The sequence below is a fragment of the Pyrus communis genome, chromosome 13, assembly GCF_041283825.1.
Source record: "Pyrus communis isolate YQ-2024b chromosome 13, ASM4128382v1, whole genome shotgun sequence".
In the NCBI taxonomy this organism is placed as follows: Eukaryota; Viridiplantae; Streptophyta; class Magnoliopsida; order Rosales; family Rosaceae; genus Pyrus; species Pyrus communis.
The window spans coordinates 25,494,289-25,514,953 of record NC_142577.1 but is presented as its reverse complement, the minus strand read 5'-3'; the positions used below and the strand labels follow the sequence as shown (position 1 = coordinate 25,514,953).

The following is a 20,665-nucleotide window of genomic DNA, read 5'->3' as shown; positions in this document are numbered from 1 at the left end:
GCACATTATCCTTAATTTTTATATATTTTGATTTATTTTCAATGAATATCGTACGTTCAATTAAAAAAAGAAAAGAAGAAAAGTCGAAAAGCAAAAGCACTAAAATGCTGTTACATTTTTCTTATGGAAATCCAATATAATAATAGAAAGAATGTAAGTGGCTTACCTATTAAGGACTCAGCAGTCTGATCATGGTCAAAATTCTAATTAAAGTCGCATTTGGAATATAAATTGGTTACTAATCCTACTAATTAGTATTTTAATTAAATTGTTTTACTGAGATCTCACGCAAATAATAACTTGTTTGAAAATACTATAAATAAATGCAAGTTAATTTTAGAAAAATATTTTATTTCATTATATAAAAATCAACAAAAAAAAATTACACTTTATATGATTTTAAAATTTACAAATATTTCATTTAAACATACTTTCAATTATTTCGAAAACACTTACAAACAAACTGAAAATAAAAACAAAATATATAAAACCCCTTTATTGTCACTTCTCCTTGTGTTTCCCTCCCGAGTCTAGACAAAGTCGTCCTCCACCATCACCTCCACCGCCCCCTCAATTCAAATCAATTCCGACCGAATCGTTACGGCCGAAGTACCTGCAGCCAACCGCCGAAAAAACACGTGAGCCTCAAAACCTCGGAAATATCAGGAATTATAGTATTCTTTTCTCTCACGCTATTTGAACCCCAAGATCACACCTGAGCTCGGCAAAAGCTTGGATTCGCAGAAGGCGCTTTTCCGCGTGATTCCCAGCTCCTGAACGGCTTTTCCCTCCAGCAGATCTTGCTCAGGGCTATATGAGGTCGGTTATTTTCTCTCTCGATTCACTCGTTTCGTTTTCTGTTTGGTTACCGAGAAAATTAGGTAGAGTTCTGCTCAGCTCAACTCGATTAAGTTATTATCTAGCTTCGAATATCGTTTTTCATTTTTGTTTTAATTTTTATTTGGTTTCACTATTTACGAAGTTGCTAGATCCTTGTACTACTCGCCTGCGATTTTGTTCGTGGATTTTAATGTTTTGATTTTTGAAGTTAATAGAGATGTTTGATCGGGAAATGTTCAATGACATGAGCTAACTTAGTAATTGGATTTATGTTTTTGTTTTCCTGGTCGTTTTGTTCGTTGTCTTTGAAATTAAGCAAGAACAGCTGTTATTATGTCGTAATTTAAGGTAGTGGGGAAGAAGTGGTCTTTGTTACTTAGTGTTTAATTCAAAGGGAGCACGTGGAGCATTTCAATGAATGGGTGTTTGATTTTGTGACTTTGTGTTAGCTGCTCATTGTCAAATGGAAGCACATGATCGCTTCGTTTCTCCGTATGTAGACGGGGATCGAGGAACGGGCACATGACTTCTTGCTTGTTGCTTCTTTATATTGTGTTTGAAGAATCCTGCTTGGTAGGTTAGGGGTATAGGTATGCGGTTTCTGCCTTTAAATGGTCAATGTATTCTCTGAATTCGATTTGAAATGCGGTGGAAAGTGAGATGTTGTTATTGAGAGAGATAAAGCGTTTCCATCTTACAGCAGCTTTGGGTTGTGAGTCAAGTGCTACCCATCTATTAATATGGTTTGTTCATCTATTTATAAAAATGGTCGGGTCATTTTCGTAGTTGTATATTCTTGTATTACTGAGTCATAGAGTCTTGCTTGAATTCCTGAAGTAGTGTGCTCAAACTTATTTTCCTGTGTATACGATAAACTAGGTTTTGCGTTCCTCCATGAGGGTTGTCGTTTCTTTTAAAGGAATTCACAACTGAAAACCTGTTAAATAATGCAGATCAGCTATCGCTTTGCAGTTCATTTTTCCGTGATTGTATGTATAGTCAGAAGCTTGTAAATAACATGAGAATCCTTTCGCGCAGGTTAAATTTTGTTACAGTCTATTTCCATTGGAAGAAGTCAACTTTTGTTGCTCTTTAAGTTTATTATGGAGATCTGATCATCACTAATTACGTTTGCATGTTGTTGGCTGCAGTTCGGGTGGTAAAAAACCAAATGAGAACATGAGGCTTATTGTGACAACTTTTGTAGGTGTAGCTTTTGGATTCTTGATAGGTGTGTCCTTTCCAACATTGTCACTAACAAAGGTACACAATTTTTTTGGGTATCTGTTACACTCCTTTCGGTTGCTTACCTAGATGGCGAAACATATTTACTGTGTGTGCAATTTTGTGACAGCTGAATCTCTCATCCAGCCTTCTTCCAACTGTTGATCTTTCATACACTGAGGACAAGAAATCAGACATCTCCAGCCAATCACAAAGTTCTTGGCCTTCTGAAAGGAGTAAAAATAGCTCAAGTCAAGATCAGAGTTCGAATGGCAAATCGAGGGTATACTTTCTCTCCCTGACATTAGCAGTAGTACAAGTTCGGAAATGACTGGTTTTACATCAGTATGAAAGTTTTTATGTAATGAGGGGTGTATTGAATCTTGGCTACTTGTAATACAAATGTCCAAACTGGTCTATAGTTGCAAAAAATCTGAGTGTCCTTTCCGATATAGTTGACAGCTTCTTGTTCTACCATGTAAATCCTCATTATATAGGCATTACTTATCTAGATTAACACTTACATTCCCTGCAGATTTGGGTGCCATCAAATCCTAGAGGTGCAGAAATGCTACCACCAGGAATTGTTGCAGCCGAGTCAGACTTCTACTTGCGCAGATTATGGGGCAAGCCTAGTGAGGTGTGTATTATATTGTTTCTTATACAAGCAAAATAGTTTTAGACTCTCCGCAATGCCTAGAATGGTACAGTGGAAACTGAAGATAATGCAGAATAGTTACAGTTTCTCGGATGTCTTGAATTAATGCGTATGGGATGATGAAATATTGGTATATGGCTGTTGCAAATAAAGCTGGAAGTGGAATCTTCTGTGTTACGCATTTGATTTGTCTAGGAATTCATATCAAAGAAAATAGTCGCTTTAGTATATGTATTCGTTGCCTATGACAAGAATTTGTTTTTTTTTTTTTTTTTTTTTTTTTTTTAGTTTATTGAATTCTCTCTAGTCCAAGTGAGGATGCAAAGTTAAATCCTTTGTTTTCTGCGGCACACAATACCTCTGATTTTGATGTTTCGTTGTTAGTCACAGTGCAAGTCTTTTGATTAAGCTGACAATTGCAGGACTTGACCATCAAACCAAGGTACCTAGTGACATTCACTGTGGGTTTGAATCAGAAAAAGAATATTGATGCAGCAGTGAAAAAGGTTTCCATCTCTCTCTCTCTCTCTCTCTCTCTCTCTCTCTCTCTCTCTCTCTTTCGCTCTCCCTCTCTCTGGTGGATGTGTGTGACTAAATATATTTCTCTCACAGTTTTCAGAGAACTTTACAATTCTCCTTTTTCATTACGATGGCCAAACAACTGAGTGGGATGACTTAGAGTGGTCTAAGCGTGCTATACATATTAGTGCTCGTAAGCAGACTAAATGGTATGAACAATTGTCAACTCCTACTTTTACTTCAATAATGAATAGTTTCTCTGGTTTTTTACTTTTAAGTATTTTGTCAAAGGTGGTATGCCAAGCGGTTTTTGCATCCTGACATTGTGGCGCCATACGACTACATATTTATCTGGGATGAAGACCTGGGAGTAGAGCATTTTAATGCAGAAGTGTGAGTTTCATTATGAAGTAATTCTTTTAGGTTGAGCTTGTTAGTCTACTAAATTAATCTCTTATGCCTTCCTTTTCAATCCAACTTCAGATACCTAAGACTAGTGAAGAAGCATGGTTTGGAGATTTCACAGCCTGGTTTGGAACCCAACAAAGGTTTAACATGGCAGATGACAAAGAGGAGGGGCGATCGTGAAGTTCATAAGTAAAATCATGGAACCTATACTGAAATATATTTATTTGTTTCGGGTTTAGTTTATGAACTATGAAGTAATCCTGTAATCCTTGTCTCGAATTGTTCCAGACAAACAGAGGAAAAACCGGGCTGGTGCACTGACCCACTTCTGCCTCCATGTGCAGCGTAAGACATTAAGAAATTGTAGAGGACATTTTAGTGCTGTTGTTTGTCTCCCCTTCTATCTGACATTTGTGTTTAATAAATTTTTCTTGATTCAGCTTTATTGAAATCATGGCTCCAGTATTTTCTCGAAGTGCCTGGCGCTGTGTGTGGCATATGATTCAGGTATTAAGGATCGCCTTTATAGCACTTGATTAAATTTGCCGTCTTGTTACTTAATTCTGTGATTGCTACACTTGGTGTTTGCAGAATGACTTGGTCCACGGCTGGGGTCTTGATTTTGCCCTGAGAAAATGTGTAGAGGTTGGTGACCCACTTCCTAACCTCCCTAACGTTTCTGTTTTGTTCTTTATTTCGTAATCTGCAGATGGCCGGATTTGTATGGAACTCCTAATTAAACACATTTTTTCTTTGCAAACAGCCTGCGCACGAGAAGATTGGCGTTGTAGATTCTCAGTGGATCGTTCATCAAACTGTTCCTTCATTGGGGAGCCAGGTAATTATCACTTTTTAGCAGCTGTCATCATCTCGTTTCCTTAATAAACATATTTTAGATATTGGTACGAAAAGCTTAGTTTTTTTTCGGCTTTCTGTAGGGTGAATCGCAAAATGGAAAGGCGCCATGGCAAGGGGTATGCAAGAACACTTATTCCAATGAGTCATTGTTTCGAATTTTTATCTTATAAACAGCAACTACTCACACAAAAGTATCTTAAAAACAACAAAAACGCGCAATTTTTTTAAAGGAAAACTAATGAAAAGGATTTAAAAACTTTGAGTTTTAACGACAAGGACAAAATAAATGATAAAGTGAATAGTACCAGGATTGACTTTTTAGGGTAAAAATGTGGTTTTTCGTTAAAATGAACAGTACCGTGAGCTTTTCGTTAAAACTCCCTTTTTTTAATGAAGTTTGCTGATATCGCTATTGTCTGTACTGATTCCAGGTAAGGGAAAGGTGTAGAAAGGAATGGACGATGTTTCAGATGCGGGTAGCAAACGCAGAAAATGCGTATTTTAAGGCTATTGGTGTAGATCCTTCAAATTCGACAGCCCATTAGGGCAAACAGCAGCGATGACAGAGGTACTGTACTCAAATCTACGAGTCAGGACCACCATCTTGATTAGAGTTCTGTAAAATCCGTTATAATTTGTGATATTCATTAATTGACCAAATCTCAGAGTTCGGGCCTTGAGTAAAAACGCCAGCGTCGATTAAATCATCCCTTAGAATTTCAGTGTTTTAGTGACAACTCGTTTGAATCGGTGTAACATATTCTTATTAGGATTCATATCATTACTCCTGTATCAGATATTGTGCTTGTTAAACATATACCAGAGACTAATAAATCGAAATTTTGAAGAGGCGATCGATTTTGCCATTGCCGGAAGCATATGAATCTTGTTTCACCTGGTTTTATGTTACTTAAAACGATGTGAACAACTCTGTTCGTATCATCGTATCACGGTCGTGTGAAAGTGCAGGAAAAATTCTTAGGAGATTATGAGTCAGTCACATGTTTCAGATGGAAGATTACTTGAATTTTTGATAAGGAATCATTGAATAACTGCACTGGATAGAGCTTACCTCCGGCACCTGGCTTTCTCTGGTGCATGTTACCTTAGCTGCGGTTAATGCCCGTCCCAGTTTTATTATCCCGACTCTATATCACGCGAGGAGAGCGATGCAGAAGGAGATAGGGAACACAGATGGAAATGTTTTTCCCGACTTGGTCACTTTCAAAAACTTGGGATTTCATATTCACATCATTAGGCCTGTTTGGTGGGCTGGATGGATTGGATCTTAGGAATATGATTGGATTGGTAGGAACATGTAAGACAAATTTGTAACCCATACAATTATAGATTAGATGTGTTGAAATGTCTCATATTGACCATATCAATGAGAAAAGAAGAGTTTAAATATCATAACCTCACTCCAACTAATACCGAGGTATTTTGTGATAAAACTCCACACCTAACAGATTGTATAGGTGGTAATTACCAAGTTGAGAACAATATCAGGGTTGTTGGAAGTGGGCCGTATGACCCATCTCTCTGATAATTCTACAAGATAACCCACTTTATTATGGATTCATAACTCATCATGTCCAGTCATGTCCATCTCACATTTTGACACAACAAATAACGGATTGAACTAAAGTCTATTTTCTTTGGTCACAACTTATCCCAACCAGCCCACCAAACATTGTTTGGTGGTCTGGATAAGATTGGGCCTTAGGGATAGGAATGGATTGGCAAAGACTTGTAAGACATGATTTGTAATCTATATATAAGGATAAGTTTGATAATCTACATTATTGTGGATTCATAACCTATCATGTCCACTGCTCATCTCACATTTTGACACAACAAATAATGGATTAAACTCAAATCCATTTTAATTAATCAGTCGTCCAGCCTATCAAATGGGCTTAATATTTAAGCCGGCGATGGATCCCGCCATTGCCGGGAAAACATGAATCATACTGTTGTGTTTGTTAGTTTAACCTAGAGCTGGATTGTTGTAGATTTGTCGACCACCTCATTTCACGTGACTTTGTGTTTCATGAGGAGCCAAGATCTGCGACGAAATTTGCTGGTATCGTGGTCATCAAAAGTGCAGGAAATTCTTAGTATCTCGCAAAAGGAGATAAAAAGTCGCACGTACCGATTTCCTCTGATTAATATCACGTATCAATTTGTATCAATGGTCGTACAAAGTGCACGAATATATTCCTAGTATAACAGGCTACATGTTTAAGATGAAATCCCTTTAAATAGGAGAAAAATTATCTAAAATTAATCAAGTGACGAGTGAGATAAAAAGAGATGACTCTAGTTCTTTATTTCTTCTTCAAAGTGGGATTTCAACCCTAAACCCTAAATTGGAGGAAACTTTGCCTACGATGGGTTTATGTAACCTCTCTTTCCATCTTAGTTGAGAGTATTGGATAATTTAAAGACCTTGCAAGTGCTTATGAGGAGTGATGCTATTCTTTGTATTGTCATAAGTTTATAGTAAAATTTTAACTTGTTTATGGTATTAGAAGAGGTTAATTCAACATTCCAGAAGTGTATTGTGTCTCTGTCTCTCCGATTAGAAATATGAAAACGGTTACATGAATCTGGTTTCTCCAAGTTAGGCACATTTCTCTAAATAGTAGGCATCTAGCAAGCATCGAAGTGAGGAACATCTCTGGATCGCCAACAATCTTTGAAAACATGTTGCAATAACGTCAAATATCCTGATATTTTTTATATTCTGGTGGTTTTCAATTCATCTTTTTGCCGAGAATCCTGCAGCTGATGAATGTGATGTCTCACTGCAACTGCACAAACAATTAGAAACATACAGTGCCAACTGCCTGTGTGGAAGCAAGCAGCCATACCTGTGGCGGTATTAATCGAACCAAGTTTTGTTTTCTGGTTTTGGGAAGATGATTTTTGAGTCACAAAAAGGTGGACCACTTGCTTGTTCCTAGAGAGAGAAAGCTAGATATCAATCACTCAGTCATCAGAATCACACCATTACTATTTATTACGTTACATGTGCATCAAACTTATCATAAATACCGACACAACCCTCGCTTTTCAGAGTGATTATCACCTCATCGAGCTCTGTTATACGTAGTAGGATTATCTCATCTCCCAAATTTTCTTTCTTTCTGTCACTTTCTCTCAAACTTTCATCTTTGTCTTTTATTTTTTTAATTTTAAAAATTTTAATATATAAAGAAATCAATAAAAGATATAGATGTGACTTAGCTGTTCAAATAGAAAGGAACTGACGGGATGGATAATTAGAAGAGAGAGAATCCTATAGGAGAGTTGTCGGACAAGGCGCAACGAGATCTTCCTAATTCCATATCATTATATAAATATTTTTCTTTAATAGTAAAATTAGAAAAAATTTCAATCTAATCTACTAACAATCTCTAAAATAGTAAAAACTTGAGGACATTATATTAGATTTAGGAAAATCCTTTTCCTTTTATTTTGTTAGAAAACAATGAATTAGACTTGAAAATAAACTATACGAAAAATAAAGTATTTAAAACTAACAAAAAAATTAGCGTAAAAACGAGTGAAGTTATATTGTAGGATTCATGCAAGCGATATTTTTTTAATATGATAATTTTGTTGTTGTACATACGTAACATAAAAGATATGAGAAAACATGCGGCTTGAATCAGTTTGACTGAATGCACATGCCTAGTTTGCATTGCCTATGAGCTGGCTTTGCGTGCTACCGCCATATTATTTCAGCTCCTCCTCCGGGAATCAAGAAACTTCCAGTTCTCACACACACACACAAGAACTGAAAGGTCTCCAAATCTGCCACGGCGCACAAGACACCACCACCTTATTGGCTCTCACAGAACCTCCCGCCGACTCGTTGCTACGTCAAATTTACCCTTTTTGTGCCAGTGAAAATGTCAGTTCTCTCTTCCCCTTGCTGTTTTCACCCTTGTATATCAACCAAGTCACTGTCTCTCCCAAAACCCTACACGTGTCGCCACGTTTGCATCCGTGGCCACCGAACCGTGGTTAAAACTGAACACACCCCCATCTAACCACGGTTAACAATGTTAAGTGCCCATGTGTATTTATCAACAGCAAAGCCCAACCTAAAACGTAAGCCCATGGTTAAAACCATTCCCAGCTTTTAGTTTTTGGCTTTTGGCTTCTGGCTTCTGTGTTCTCTCTTCCTCTCTTAAGAAAATAGCAGAAGCACTGTCTCAAATGGGGCTCTCGAATTTCCCAAGTGCAGCAGAGGGCGTGCTGCCATTGCTAGTAATGAACACAGTTTTTTCCGTGGCTCTGCTAAAAAACATGGCAAGATCTGTGCTTCAAGTGATGCGTGCCAATATCAATTCCCACACTTTCGACGAGAACTCAGATGGGTGTCCTGAGGAAATTTCTAGAGAGAGAAGAATCTCCATAACACAGTTCAAATCTTTCTGCAGAAACGGGGGAAAAACACAGTGCTGTGTCTGTCTCTGTGGGTTCGAAGCAGAGCAAGAAGTGAGTGAGTTGTCCTGCAAGCACTTCTTCCACAAAGGTTGTCTGGAAAAGTGGTTCGACCACAACCACCGTACAACTTGCCCTCTTTGCCGCTCCATTGACTGAAAAGATGAGGGTTTTTTGGTTTTTGAGGTTTGTGTGTTATGGAGTTTTGGGTTCATCAGCTGTACTTTTTTTTTTTTTGCTTATATTATCTTGTTATTTTTAGCACAAATTAGAGAAAGTGTTCGCCTTTTGGTTTATTTGTGTGTGCGTCGAAGTAACAAGAGGATTAAAAGATAAAAAATAAAGGAAGGAATTGGAGCATCCATTTTTTTAGGGTTTTGGTTTAGGGATACTTTGGATGTGGTTCCTAATCCTTAATATTCCTTAATTAAAACTTTAATAATAATTAAAGTTTGATCAAGATCCCTTGACTTTGTACACCTCATTATATTACTATTAATATTTATATTTTTATAGTTTTGACATTAATTGTTTGATATTTTATTAGATTTATAATCCTATAAATTTTAAATCCCTCATTATAATAGTATTAGAAACGGTTACAATAAAAAAATTCAAACATTTTGATTGAATAAATGGATAAAAACTATGTAAAAATAAGAAATAATAAATGGCAACACAATGTATCCATAGTGTTAAAAAAATTGGTACATTTCACATATAACAAAGTGGTACATTAATAAAGAAGAATGGGTACATTATAAATAAATTAGGGTACATATAAAAGATTAAAAATTATGAGTACAAATGAATTTTTAAAAATATAGGCGCTAAAAGAAATTAATACATGGATATAAAATAAAACTAAAAAGAAAATACTACAAATTAAAAAAAAAAAAATTGCAAATTAAAAGTGGGTACAAACTAAAAATATAAATATATGATACAAAGTTTAGGCATAAAACATAAATATATCATATGTAATTTTTCTATCATTGATTAAATATACAATGTCACGTGAAGGTATATACATGGGTACAAACATAAATAAAACTTTAAAAAATATGGGCACAATAAGAAACTAATATATGGGTGCAAATTAAAAATGAAAAGAAAATTGGTACAAATTAAAAAAATATTTGCAAATTAAAATTGTGACATCCCACATCGCCCAGGGGGTGATCCTTAAATGTATATTCACATCCTTACCTAGCACGAGGCCTTTTGGGAGCTCACTGGCTTCGGGTTCCGTAGGAACTCCGAAGTTAAGCGAGAAGGGGGCTAGAGCAATCCCATGATGGGTGACCCACTGGGAAGTTGCTCGTGAGTTCCCAAAAACAAAACCGTGAGGGAATGGTAAGCCCAAAGCGGACAATATCGTGCTACGGTAGTGGAGTTGGGCCCGGGAAGTGGTCCCGCCCGGGTCGGGATGTGACAATTTGGTATCAGAGCTTAGGTTTGGCAGTCCTGTGTCCTTGTGAGTATTCTAATAACTTTGGTGTCTTCTGTCAGAACTATGCCGCCACGTCGGGAACCCCGTCGCTCTTCCGAGCCTATTTTCCCCGATATTACTCAGTTGGGGGAAGCTTTTGCTACAGCCCTTCAGGCAGTGATGCGCCCTCCCCAGAGGACTCCTCTGGAGACTATGTACAACTTGAAGCTGGATAAGTTTAAGGGCAGTGAGGGACCCGAGAGTGCAGAGCGCTGGCTAGAACACATAGAGAAGACTTTCCGGGTGCTACATAATCAGGGGAACTTGCCTATGGAGAGGTGGGTCGAGACGACCGCTTGGTTTCTAGATACGGAGTCGGCAGCTTGGTGGGAGCAGGAGCTCCGTAGGTTGACTCCGGATCAGAGGATTGATTGGAACGTGTTTACGGGGTTGTTTAGGAGAAGATATGTACCCCCTGAGTACATTGACCGCAAGAAACAGGAGTTTTCCGAACTGAAACAGCGGAAGATGTCAGCGAATGAGTACTACCGTAAGTTTACGGACTTGTCCCGTTATCACCCTGATGTCGCTGGTAATCCGGCGGAGATGCTCCGTCTTTTCCGTCTGGGCACCAGGAAGAAGTGGCGTTCTATGGCGTCTACGGTCCACAGCGAGACTTATCGGGACTTCTATGAGATACTGTTGAGGATCGAGGATTCTGAGAATATGTCGAGCGATACGGATGAAGAGAAGGACGGCAACCAGAAGAAAGATGACAAAGGCAAAGGTCAGGCATCGCTCGGGCCCCGACAGACTCAGAACTTCAAGAGAGGTGGAGCTAGTTCTAGTTCTTCGAGTGGTGGCTTCAGTGCCACTGGGCAGGGTCGTGGAGGTAGATTTTCTGGTGGCGCTAGAGGCCAGAGGCAGGGCGATGGTGGGCGAGGCAGAGCCCCTATTTGCCGCAGGTGTAACAACCGACATTTCGGTGAGTGTAGACGTGGTAGCAACGGTTGTTTCACATGTGGACAGGTGGGACATAGAGCGGCAAATTGTCCCCAGGGTCAGCAGCAGCAGAAACCACAGCAGACCTTTATGCCACCGCCTGCACCACTCCAGCAGATCCAGGGTCCTAGTAGTTACGGCCAGACGGGTCGAGGTGGTGCTTACCACTATCAGGGTGATGCTGTCCCTTATGCTCCGGGGCAGTATCAGTACCCTCAGGATCCCTATTCCCAGGGTGGCTATCCCCAGTATTCGGGCGGCTATATGCCGTATCCTCCAGCCCCAGCGGGTGGTTCACAATGGTATCAGGGAGGACAGTATCAGCAGGGGGAGATTGCCACTAGCAGTGCAGGATCTTCGAGACAGTCAGGCCAGCCCAGTCAGGGGCGTGGTGCTCAGGGACGCGGTGTTCAGGCGAGCCGAGGCCGCGGTGGGCGTCAGCAGGGACAGGGGCGTCTTCACAATATTTCTCTGCAGGACGCCCAGAACAACCCAGACTTGATTATGGGTACGTTGAACATTCTTGGTTGTTTTGCTAGAGTCTTAATTGATTGTGGAGCTACACATTCCGTAATTTCTCATACATTTGCTCAAGCGACGCAACCTCGCCCCACACCCCTAGGGTATGATTTAGAGTTTGTTATGCCTAGGGGAGAGAGTTGCGTTGTAGATTGTGTGTACCCGGGGTGTCCAGTGATCGTAGAGGGTGTTGCTTTGTCAGCCGATCTTATCCCGTTAGATATTGTGGACTTTGATGTGATTCTGGGCACGGACTGGTTGCACTTCTATCGTGCCAACATTGACTGTTACGGGAAAGTAGTTACGTTTCACCGACCTGGACTACCTGTGGTTACTTTCGTGGGTGAGCAGAGTGGGGTGAGATATGGCGTTATTTCGGCGCTACGAGCGAAAAAGTTGTTAACTAAGGGTTGTCAGGGGTATCTGGCTCATGTGGTGCTGGATGAGGTTGTTACTAGCAGAATAGAGGATGTGAAAGTGGTCAGACACTTCCCTGATGTATTTCCCGAGGATTTACCTGGGTTACCCCCAGATCGAGACGTAGAGTTCACCATTGAGTTGATTCCAGGTACAAATCCTATTTCTTTAACTCCTTATCGTATGGCTCCTGCGGAGTTAAGGGAATTGAAAGTTCAGCTGCAAGAGTTAGTAGATAAGGGATTTATCCAGCCTAGTACTTCGCCTTGGGGTGCTCCAGTGTTGTTTGTGAGAAAGAAGGATGGAACTTTGAGACTGTGCATCGACTACAGGCAACTCAATCGGGTGACGATTAAAAACCGTTATCCATTGCCTCGTATCGATGATTTGTTTGATCAGCTGAGAGGTGCTTGTGTGTTCTCTAAAATAGACTTGAGGTCTGGTTACTATCAGCTGAAGATCAGTAGGGATGATGTCCCTAAGACGGCGTTCAGGACTCGTTACGGTCATTACGAGTTTCTGGTTATGCCATTTGGATTGACGAATGCACCAGCCGCCTTTATGGATTTGATGAACCGAGTATTCCAGCCTTACTTGGATAGATTTGTCATTGTCTTCATCGACGATATTCTGGTGTATTCTAAGTCGAAATCGGAGCATGTTCGACATCTTACTTTGGTGTTGAAAAGGTTGAGGGAACACCAGTTATATGCTAAGTTTAGCAAGTGCCAGTTCTGGTTAGACCAAGTTGCGTTCTTGGGGCACGTCATTTCTGCTCAGGGTATTTTGGTTGACCCTCAGAAGGTTGCAGCGGTAGAGAGTTGGGAGCAACCGCGAACCGTCACCGAAGTGAGAAGTTTCCTTGGTTTGGCAGGGTATTATCGGAGATTCGTTAAGGATTTTTCGGTGATTGCCTTACCACTGACGAGGTTAACGAGGAAGGATGTTAAATTTGAGTGGGATGATAAGTGTGAGCAGAGTTTCCAACGGTTGAAGCATTGTCTCACTCATGCACCTGTTTTGGCACTCCCAGACGATAGTGGTGATTTCGAGGTTTATAGCGATGCTTCCTTGAATGGTCTGGGATGTGTATTGATGCAGCATGGTAGGGTGATTGCTTATGCTTCGCGGCAGTTGAAACCCCATGAGATGAATTACCCTACACATGATTTGGAGTTGGCTGCTATCATTTTTGCGTTGAAGTTGTGGAGGCACTATCTTTACGGAGAAAAGTGCAGGATCTTTACGGATCACAAGAGTCTCCAGTATCTCTTTACTCAGAAGGAACTCAATCTTCGTCAGCGGAGGTGGTTGGAGTTGCTCAGCGATTACGATTGCACGATTGATTATCATCCTGGTCGTGCGAACGTAGTGGCTGATGCACTTAGCAGGAAGTCACAGGGCCGTATTAATGCGTTGTACGCTAGTCGTGCTCCTCTTTTGGTGGACTTGCGTACTACGGGGGTAAGGCTAGAAGCCGAAGATCGAGATGTGGCATTACTTGCTAATTTCCAAGTTAGGCCGATACTTGTTGATCGGGTGCTTGAAGCCCAAGTAACTGACCAGGAGACTCAAGAACTTATTCAAGCTCGAGAGCAAGGAAGGAGGCGGGACCTCAGAGTTCGGGATTCGGATGGCATGTTGATGCTAGAAGGTAGAATGTTTGTGCCTAAGAGTGTGGAGTTGAAGAAAGAAATTCTCGATGAAGCACATATCTCGGCTTATGCCATGCACCCAGGAGCTACTAAAATGTATCATACCGTTCGACCGTTTTATTATTGGCCGGGTATGAAGAGGGAGATAGCCGAGTATGTGAGCAGGTGTGCTGTTTGTCAACAAGTTAAAGCAGAAAGGAAGAAGCCGTTTGGGTTGTTGCAGCCGCTTCCCGTCCCAGAGTGGAAATGGGAAAATATCACCATGGATTTTGTGTACAAGCTCCCACGTACACATAATGGCTTTGACGGCATTTGGGTGATCGTCGATCGACTCACTAAGTCGGCTCATTTTATTCCTGTGAGAGAGAAGTATTCTCTGAGCCGTTTAGCGGAGTTATTCATTTCGAAGGTTGTAAAGTACCACGGTGTCCCAGTGAGTATTGTTTCGGATCGAGATCCACGATTTACGTCGAAGTTTTGGGTAGCTTTCCAGGAAGCTTTGGGCACGAGGTTACTTTACAGCACGGCATATCATCCACAGACCGACGGGCAGTCAGAGAGAACTATTCAGACCTTGGAGGATATGCTGCGAGCTTCGGTGTTGCAGTTTGGTGACGCTTGGCACCAAAGATTGGATTTGATGGAATTTGCTTACAACAACAGTTTTCATTCGAGCATTGGCATGGCGCCATTTGAGGCCTTGTATGGCAGAGCTTGTCGCACACCGTTATGTTGGTCAGAGGTTGGAGAAAGAGTTTTAGTGGGTCCAGAGATTGTCGAGGAGACTACTCAGAACGTTCAGGTGATTAAGTCTAACCTGAAAGCAGCTCAGGACAGGCAGAAGAGTCTAGCGGATCGGCATGCTACGGACAGAACATATGAGGTCGGAGATTGGGTATTTCTGAAGCTTTCACCGTGGAGAGGTGTTGTGCGGTTCGGAAAGAAAGGGAAGTTGAGTCCCAGGTACATCGGACCATACGTGGTCACCGAACGAGTTGGTGAGGTAGCTTACAGGTTGGAGTTGCCTCCGGAGTTGGCTAGAGTGCATAATGTTTTTCACGTGTCTATGCTCCGACACTATGTTGCTGATCCATCTCACGTGATACCTCCTCAACCGCTTGAGATTAACCCAGATCTGACGTATGATGAGGAACCGGTGACGATCATTGATTGGAAAGAGAAGGTTTTGAGGAACAAGACAGTGAATTTAGTGAAGGTTTTGTGGAGGAACCATTCAGTTGAGGAAGCTACGTGGGAGACAGAAGATCGGATGAGGGATTTGTACCCTCGATTGTTCTTTGACTGCTAGGGGGTTGATGCGTTGTTGTTTTGAATTTCGGGACGAAATTCTATTAAGGTGGGAAGGTTGTGACATCCCGTCCCGGGATTATTAAACGCACGTGTGAAATTACAATTTTGCCCCTAGTTCGATTTTGTCACGTTGTGGGTTGTTTTGTGTGTTGGGGTATGTGTTTGGAACCTTACACACTCCCACACACACACACACTGACACTGCTCTCTCTCCCTCTGTCTTCTCCCTGTCTCCCTCTCCCCCGAGCTCCCTTTTGCCACTGTACATGTACGGACACACACCAAGAACCATTATCCCGTAGCAGATCGAGGAAACCAAGGGTGGATTTGTGATCGTGAGGTCGAGGGGAGCACGAATATACCCTTTTCAGGTAAGAACATCGATGTTTTCACGTCGATTTCTTAAACTCCGTTTTGGGTACTGTTCATGCAAAGCTTGTACATTAAGTTTTTGGGTTTTCTGAGCTCGTGGTTGTGTTTGTGAGGTTCCCAGGAGCGTCGGAGTAGCTCGTTGGACGACTTTGGACGTCGGGAGGGCCTGGTTCGAGGTTGGCCGAGCTTGGAGTTTTTGGACAGGTATAATCTCGTGGTTTTAGCCCTTAAAACTTGTTGGGACATGTTCTACTAGCTTAGGGCTTTAATTTGGTGCAAGAAACGTGGAAAAAGGTGGAGAAACGAGAGAGTTATAGCGATTTGCAGGTTTTCCGGCGACGGTGCCGGCGACGGCGACGGCGCCGGCGTCGGGGGCTGGCCGGAGAAGAAGCAGGAATATTCCGTTAAGTTTAACGGAATATTCCTGACGGCAGGGGTTAAGTCTAACGGAATATTCCGTTAGTTGACGGAATATTCCTGACGGCGTCAACTGACGCCGTCAGTGTGCTGTGCACGTGGCCGCGCGTGGGGGCGCGTAGGTCCGTGCCTGTGCTGGCGCGTGGGGGCGCGTGCGGGGTCCAAAATTTTTTCTAAAAATATGGTTGTGACCCTGAGGTTGTGTAGAGCACGTTGGTATATTCATTTGTCCATTTTGAGCAATGTATGAGAAGTTATTACGAGAAACGGGTTATGTGCTTTAAAGTTAACGTTTTTATAGTTGTTTCGCATTTAGGTGACACGTACCCAGAGGACGAGCGTGCACACGCGAGACAGGGGGGCTACGACCCTTCTACATACCAGTGAGTGGGCTTTTGTTTTCCGTATATACCTATATACATTTATATTCCCAGAAATTGATTTAAAAGGGTTATTTGCCTTATGCCATGTATGTTATTATTAACGTTTATGCATCATCACATTCATTAGTAGTAGCATGCATATACATATTTATATGTGGGTGCTGTGGAGGCATAGGTAAGTGCCAGGTAAGCGTTATTTAACGATTGCATTAAATAGTGGATAGAGATGCTTAGAGAGCTCATAACCTGTACCCCCGTGTTAGTGCTCCCGCCCTGAGCAGGGCACAGGCCTTCACGTGATGTTCACCTCCCGCACCTTAGGCTCAGCTTGGATCCAAGCTAGGTGCACAGGCCTGTCGTACAGACCACATTAGGTGGTTCCGACTTGTAGGTGACCCGCGATTATTCGCCCAGGCTTCACGTGATCGTAGCACTTATTTACACCCAGTCCTATCGTACAGACCACTTTAGGTGGTTCCGACTCGTGGGCAGGTTTAGATATTGAGATTGAGATTTGAGCTCTAGATGTAGCCGTACAGGTCACGTAGGTGACTCCGGCTGCCTGATTACATGATATTGATTATGATTATACCTGGGCACTTGCATATCACTTTGAGATTTTGGCATGGCATATCTTGAGCATGATTGGTATACCCTTGAGCATGTTTTGCATGTTTACACATACGTACATATGTTTATTTTCTGGGAAGTATACAGGTTTTACGGCGAGGGGTTAGAAAGTATTTTATGAAATGGTTTTCAAAGAGCTTTGTTTTTGCCCACTCACGTTTTTGTTTTGCGCCCCTCCAGGTTCTAGTTGCTTAGCCGTTGCGGTGGTTTCCCTTGAGAGCTTTTCGGCGTTCTGACAGACACTCCCCATTGTAGGGTCGCCTTCGGGCGTACTACTGTTGTTGTTTTATTTGGACTGCTATAGACCTGCTCTGAATTTGTATCGCACTAACTAGCACTCATTCTAGTACTTGCTTGCTAGTTTTTAATTATTCGTACTTTCATATTACTACTTTAGCTTCCGCACGTGCACATGGCTACGTCACCTTTGTGTGACGGCCAGCACGCTCCGATCTCGGTCGGGGTGTGTCAGTTTGGTATCAGAGCCTAACCCTGGCAGTGGTGTGTCGACGAGGACGTCGGGCCCCTAAGGGGGGTGGATTGTGACATCCCACATCGCCCAGGGGGTGATCCTTAAATGTATATTCACATCCTTACCTAGCACGAGGCCTTTTGGGAGCTCACTGGCTTCGGGTTCCGTAGGAACTCCGAAGTTAAGCGAGAAGGGGGCTAGAGCAATCCCATGATGGGTGACCCACTGGGAAGTTGCTCGTGAGTTCCCAAAAACAAAACCGTGAGGGAATGGTAAGCCCAAAGCGGACAATATCGTGCTACGGTAGTGGAGTTGGGCCCGGGAAGTGGTCCCGCCCGGGTCGGGATGTGACAAAAAATAGGTACAAACTAAAAATAAAAATATATGATAAAAAATTTAGCCATAAATATAAATATACTAATTGTAACATTTTTAACACTAAAAGAATATATTTAAAAATAAAAATATTTTATTATTTAAATAATTAATGATGTTATTAATACCCAAGGACCCTTGATCAAAAATTCAAAATGAATAGGATTTTAATCAATGAAGTAACAAAAATAAGGATGTGAACCTAATTTTCCCTTTGGTTTATCTATTGACGTGTGTGTTCTTTTCTGCAACTAAATCTTCATCTGGAGGGGGCAGAAAAAGGTATGGGACTTGGGGATTGGTAATTGGATAAAATGTAGGGCTTCTTTTATCGTATTCTTAATACGGTGCGGTGCACTCAAAGATTGCAACATATTAAAAGTGGCTCGGTACATTATATGTGGTTGTACAAGTTATACATTTAAAAAAAAAAAAAAAAACATTTTTCACATACATTATAACATTTGTTATATTAAATCGTGTTTTTAATAAACTACAAAACTTATCGATAACGTGGGTCTAAAGTATTTACTACCACATAAAAAAAAAAAAAAGTGGGTGTAAGTGGGTGTTAACATGTCTTCAAGAATTCGGCATGTCTAATTTAGAGCATTTTCAAGAGAAATTTCAAAATTTCTGTTAAACTCGTAAGTGAAGAGTCTCAAAACAAACTATTTCAACCAATCAATTTAACTTTTAATATTCAACAACACCACTTACTTTTAATATTCAACAACACCATTTACGTAATAATTCAATTATCAATTTTCATATCAATTAGTTTACCAAATTTAGTCTCCTGACATCACTCTTTTCAAAACAACCTTCTCTCTTTTCCTTTTTTTTCTTGCTCAATGGTCCACTATTGAGTTTTATTATTTTTTCAATATTTACCAAGTAAATAGTTGATATTTAAATTTAAAGAATGACTATTCATTTTGTTATAATAAAGATTTTTCTACAATATTTTTTAGAGTCGATTTTTTTTTTTTTAATTTGACTATTTAAAGTATAAGTTTGGTTGTTCGACAATATCCTCTTGAGGTGGTCTCTGAGCCATTTGAAAAAGAGACATGTTTTTCCTTTTTCTCTTGAGAAAAGTAAGTTCTTTTATAAAAAATAATATTTGATGCCTTTCCTTTTTGCTTTTTTCGGTTTAGTAACTTCTATTTTTATTTATTTAGTTTTTTCTTGAGAACTTTTAGTTCAGAGTAATTATCTTCTAAACTTCTTTTGGATTTTTTCTACTATAAATCTATTTATACTGTACTAACTAAACCATAGAATGACACATGCTTACTTATCGAGTATAGAAATCAAAACTATTTTGATTCTTGAGTTTTTTATGCTTATTAAAAAAATTATTTGACATTTTGTGTTGGTTAATGCATATGTAATTCAAATATTTAAAAATTATTAGGAATCAGATCAATTAGAAGAAAATTGATCTGATTTTCTTTACTTCTTTATTTTAAAGATTTATGTGATTTTCTCATTGAAATACGTACAAGAACTCAGAAATCAGATTAATTAAGAGAAGATTGATCCAATTCTTTTTCTTACTTTCCTTATTTCTATGTTTTATGATTCCTCATTTCTCTTATTTCTCTTAAATAAATATAACTCTGAATTTTAAGTGGCTCAAATGTCACATCCGAACCCGCCGTTACCAAGATATTGTCCGCTTTGGCATTCCCTGGCCCGAAGGCAGGGCTACCGCACGGTTTTGTTCCTGTGGACCGGTACTCAGCCGAAGCCAGCGCCTGCCACCCCTCCGGGTCTGTCCACAAAACGCGTCTTGGTAACCAACAAGGTTGCGAATGGATATATAAGGCCAGGACTCGACCCTCGTGTGGCCGATGTGGGATAGGTTTACCAAGCCTATCCACCCCCCTTAAGGAGCCCGACGTCCCCGTCGGCACACCACCAGCACGAGTCCGGCTCTGATACCAAATTGTCACATCCGAACCCGCCGTTACCAAGATATTGTCCGCTTTGGCATTCCCTGGCCCGAAGGCAGGGCTACCGCACGGTTTTGTTCCTGTGGACCGGTACTCAGCCGAAGCCAGCGCCTGCCACCCCTCCGGGTCTGTCCACAAAACGCGTCCTGACCTTATATATCCATTCTCAACCTTGTTGGTTACCAAGACGCGTTTTGTGGACAGACCCGGAGGGGTGGCAGGCGCTGGCTTCGGTTGAGTACCGGTCCATAGGAACAAAACCGTGCGGTAGCCCTGCCTTCGGGCCAGGGAATGCCAAAGCGGACAATATCTTGGTAACGGCGGGTTCGGATGTGACAATTTGGTATCAGAGCCGGACTCGTGCTGGTGGTGTGCCGACGGGGACGTCGGGCTCCTTAAGGGGGGTGGATAGGCTTGGTAAACCTATCCCACATCGGCCACACGAGGGTCGAGTCCTGGCCTTATATATCCATTCGCAACCTTGTTGGTTACCAATACGCGTTTTGTGGACAGACCCGGAGGGGTGGCAGGCGCTGGCTTCGGCTGAGTACCGGTCCACAGGAACAAAACCGTGCGGTACCCCTGCCTTCGGGCCAGGGAATGCCAAAGCGGACAATATCTTGGTAACGGCGGGTTCGGATGTGACATCAAATATGTTAAATACATTTGTTGATTCTCTTGAATTTTTCAACCGAACGCATATCTTGTCATTAAATTAACAATGTCACGCGTACTCACTAGAATTTTGCCATTC

The 20,665-nt window shown here is 41.2% G+C and overlaps 2 protein-coding genes across 5 annotated transcripts; both read left to right on the top strand.

Moving 5' to 3' along the window:
• The first annotated feature begins 420 nt into the window (after positions 1-420).
• LOC137736786 (uncharacterized) lies at positions 421-5,385 on the top strand. Of its 3 annotated transcripts, none has more exons than XM_068476051.2 (15): positions 440-819; positions 1,794-1,878; positions 1,992-2,103; positions 2,195-2,347; positions 2,600-2,704; positions 3,145-3,228; positions 3,335-3,450; positions 3,533-3,634; positions 3,725-3,838; positions 3,938-3,994; positions 4,090-4,156; positions 4,241-4,294; positions 4,413-4,487; positions 4,588-4,623; positions 4,939-5,385. In XM_068476051.2, the coding sequence occupies exons 2-15, from the start codon at positions 1,832-1,834 to the stop codon at positions 5,050-5,052; spliced, it is 1,236 nt and encodes a 411-aa protein (XP_068332152.2). In that variant the 5' UTR covers positions 440-819; positions 1,794-1,831; the 3' UTR covers positions 5,053-5,385. The 3 variants fall into 3 exon arrangements, with proteins under 3 accessions (XP_068332154.2, XP_068332152.2, XP_088539072.1); XM_088682946.1 differs by lacking the exon at positions 440-819 and adding an exon at positions 1,476-1,583; XM_068476053.2 differs by lacking the exon at positions 1,794-1,878 and having other exon boundaries at positions 421-819.
• Positions 5,386-8,609: 3,224 nt separating this feature from the next.
• Positions 8,610-17,491, top strand: LOC137736499 (putative E3 ubiquitin-protein ligase XERICO). Of its 2 annotated transcripts, XR_015954749.1 has the most exons (3): positions 8,610-9,151; positions 16,407-16,473; positions 17,284-17,491. XR_015954749.1 is itself a non-coding variant. In XM_088682480.1 (2 exons), exon 1 carries the CDS (start codon positions 8,738-8,740, stop codon positions 9,122-9,124), a length of 387 nt encoding a protein of 128 aa, XP_088538606.1. In that variant the 5' UTR covers positions 8,610-8,737; the 3' UTR covers positions 9,125-9,151; positions 17,284-17,491. The 2 variants fall into 2 exon arrangements, 1 of the variants encoding a protein (XP_088538606.1); XM_088682480.1 differs by lacking the exon at positions 16,407-16,473.
• The last annotated feature ends 3,174 nt before the right edge of the window (positions 17,492-20,665 follow it).

What these genes read in the sequence shown, in the direction of transcription:
- LOC137736786 (XM_068476051.2), top strand. Translation starts at nt 1,832, where the DNA reads ATGTATAGTCAGAAGCTTGTAAATAACATGAGAATCCTTTCGCGCAG. An exon ending in TTGATGCAGCAGTGAAAAAG is followed by an intron (nt 3,229 to 3,334) that starts GTTTCCATCTCT and finishes TTTCTCTCACAG; the next exon opens with TTTTCAGAGAACTTTACAAT. An exon ending in TTCCTTCATTGGGGAGCCAG is followed by an intron (nt 4,488 to 4,587) that starts GTAATTATCACT and finishes GGCTTTCTGTAG; the next exon opens with GGTGAATCGCAAAATGGAAA.
- LOC137736499 (XM_088682480.1), top strand. Translation starts at nt 8,738, where the DNA reads ATGGGGCTCTCGAATTTCCCAAGTGCAGCAGAGGGCGTGCTGCCATTG.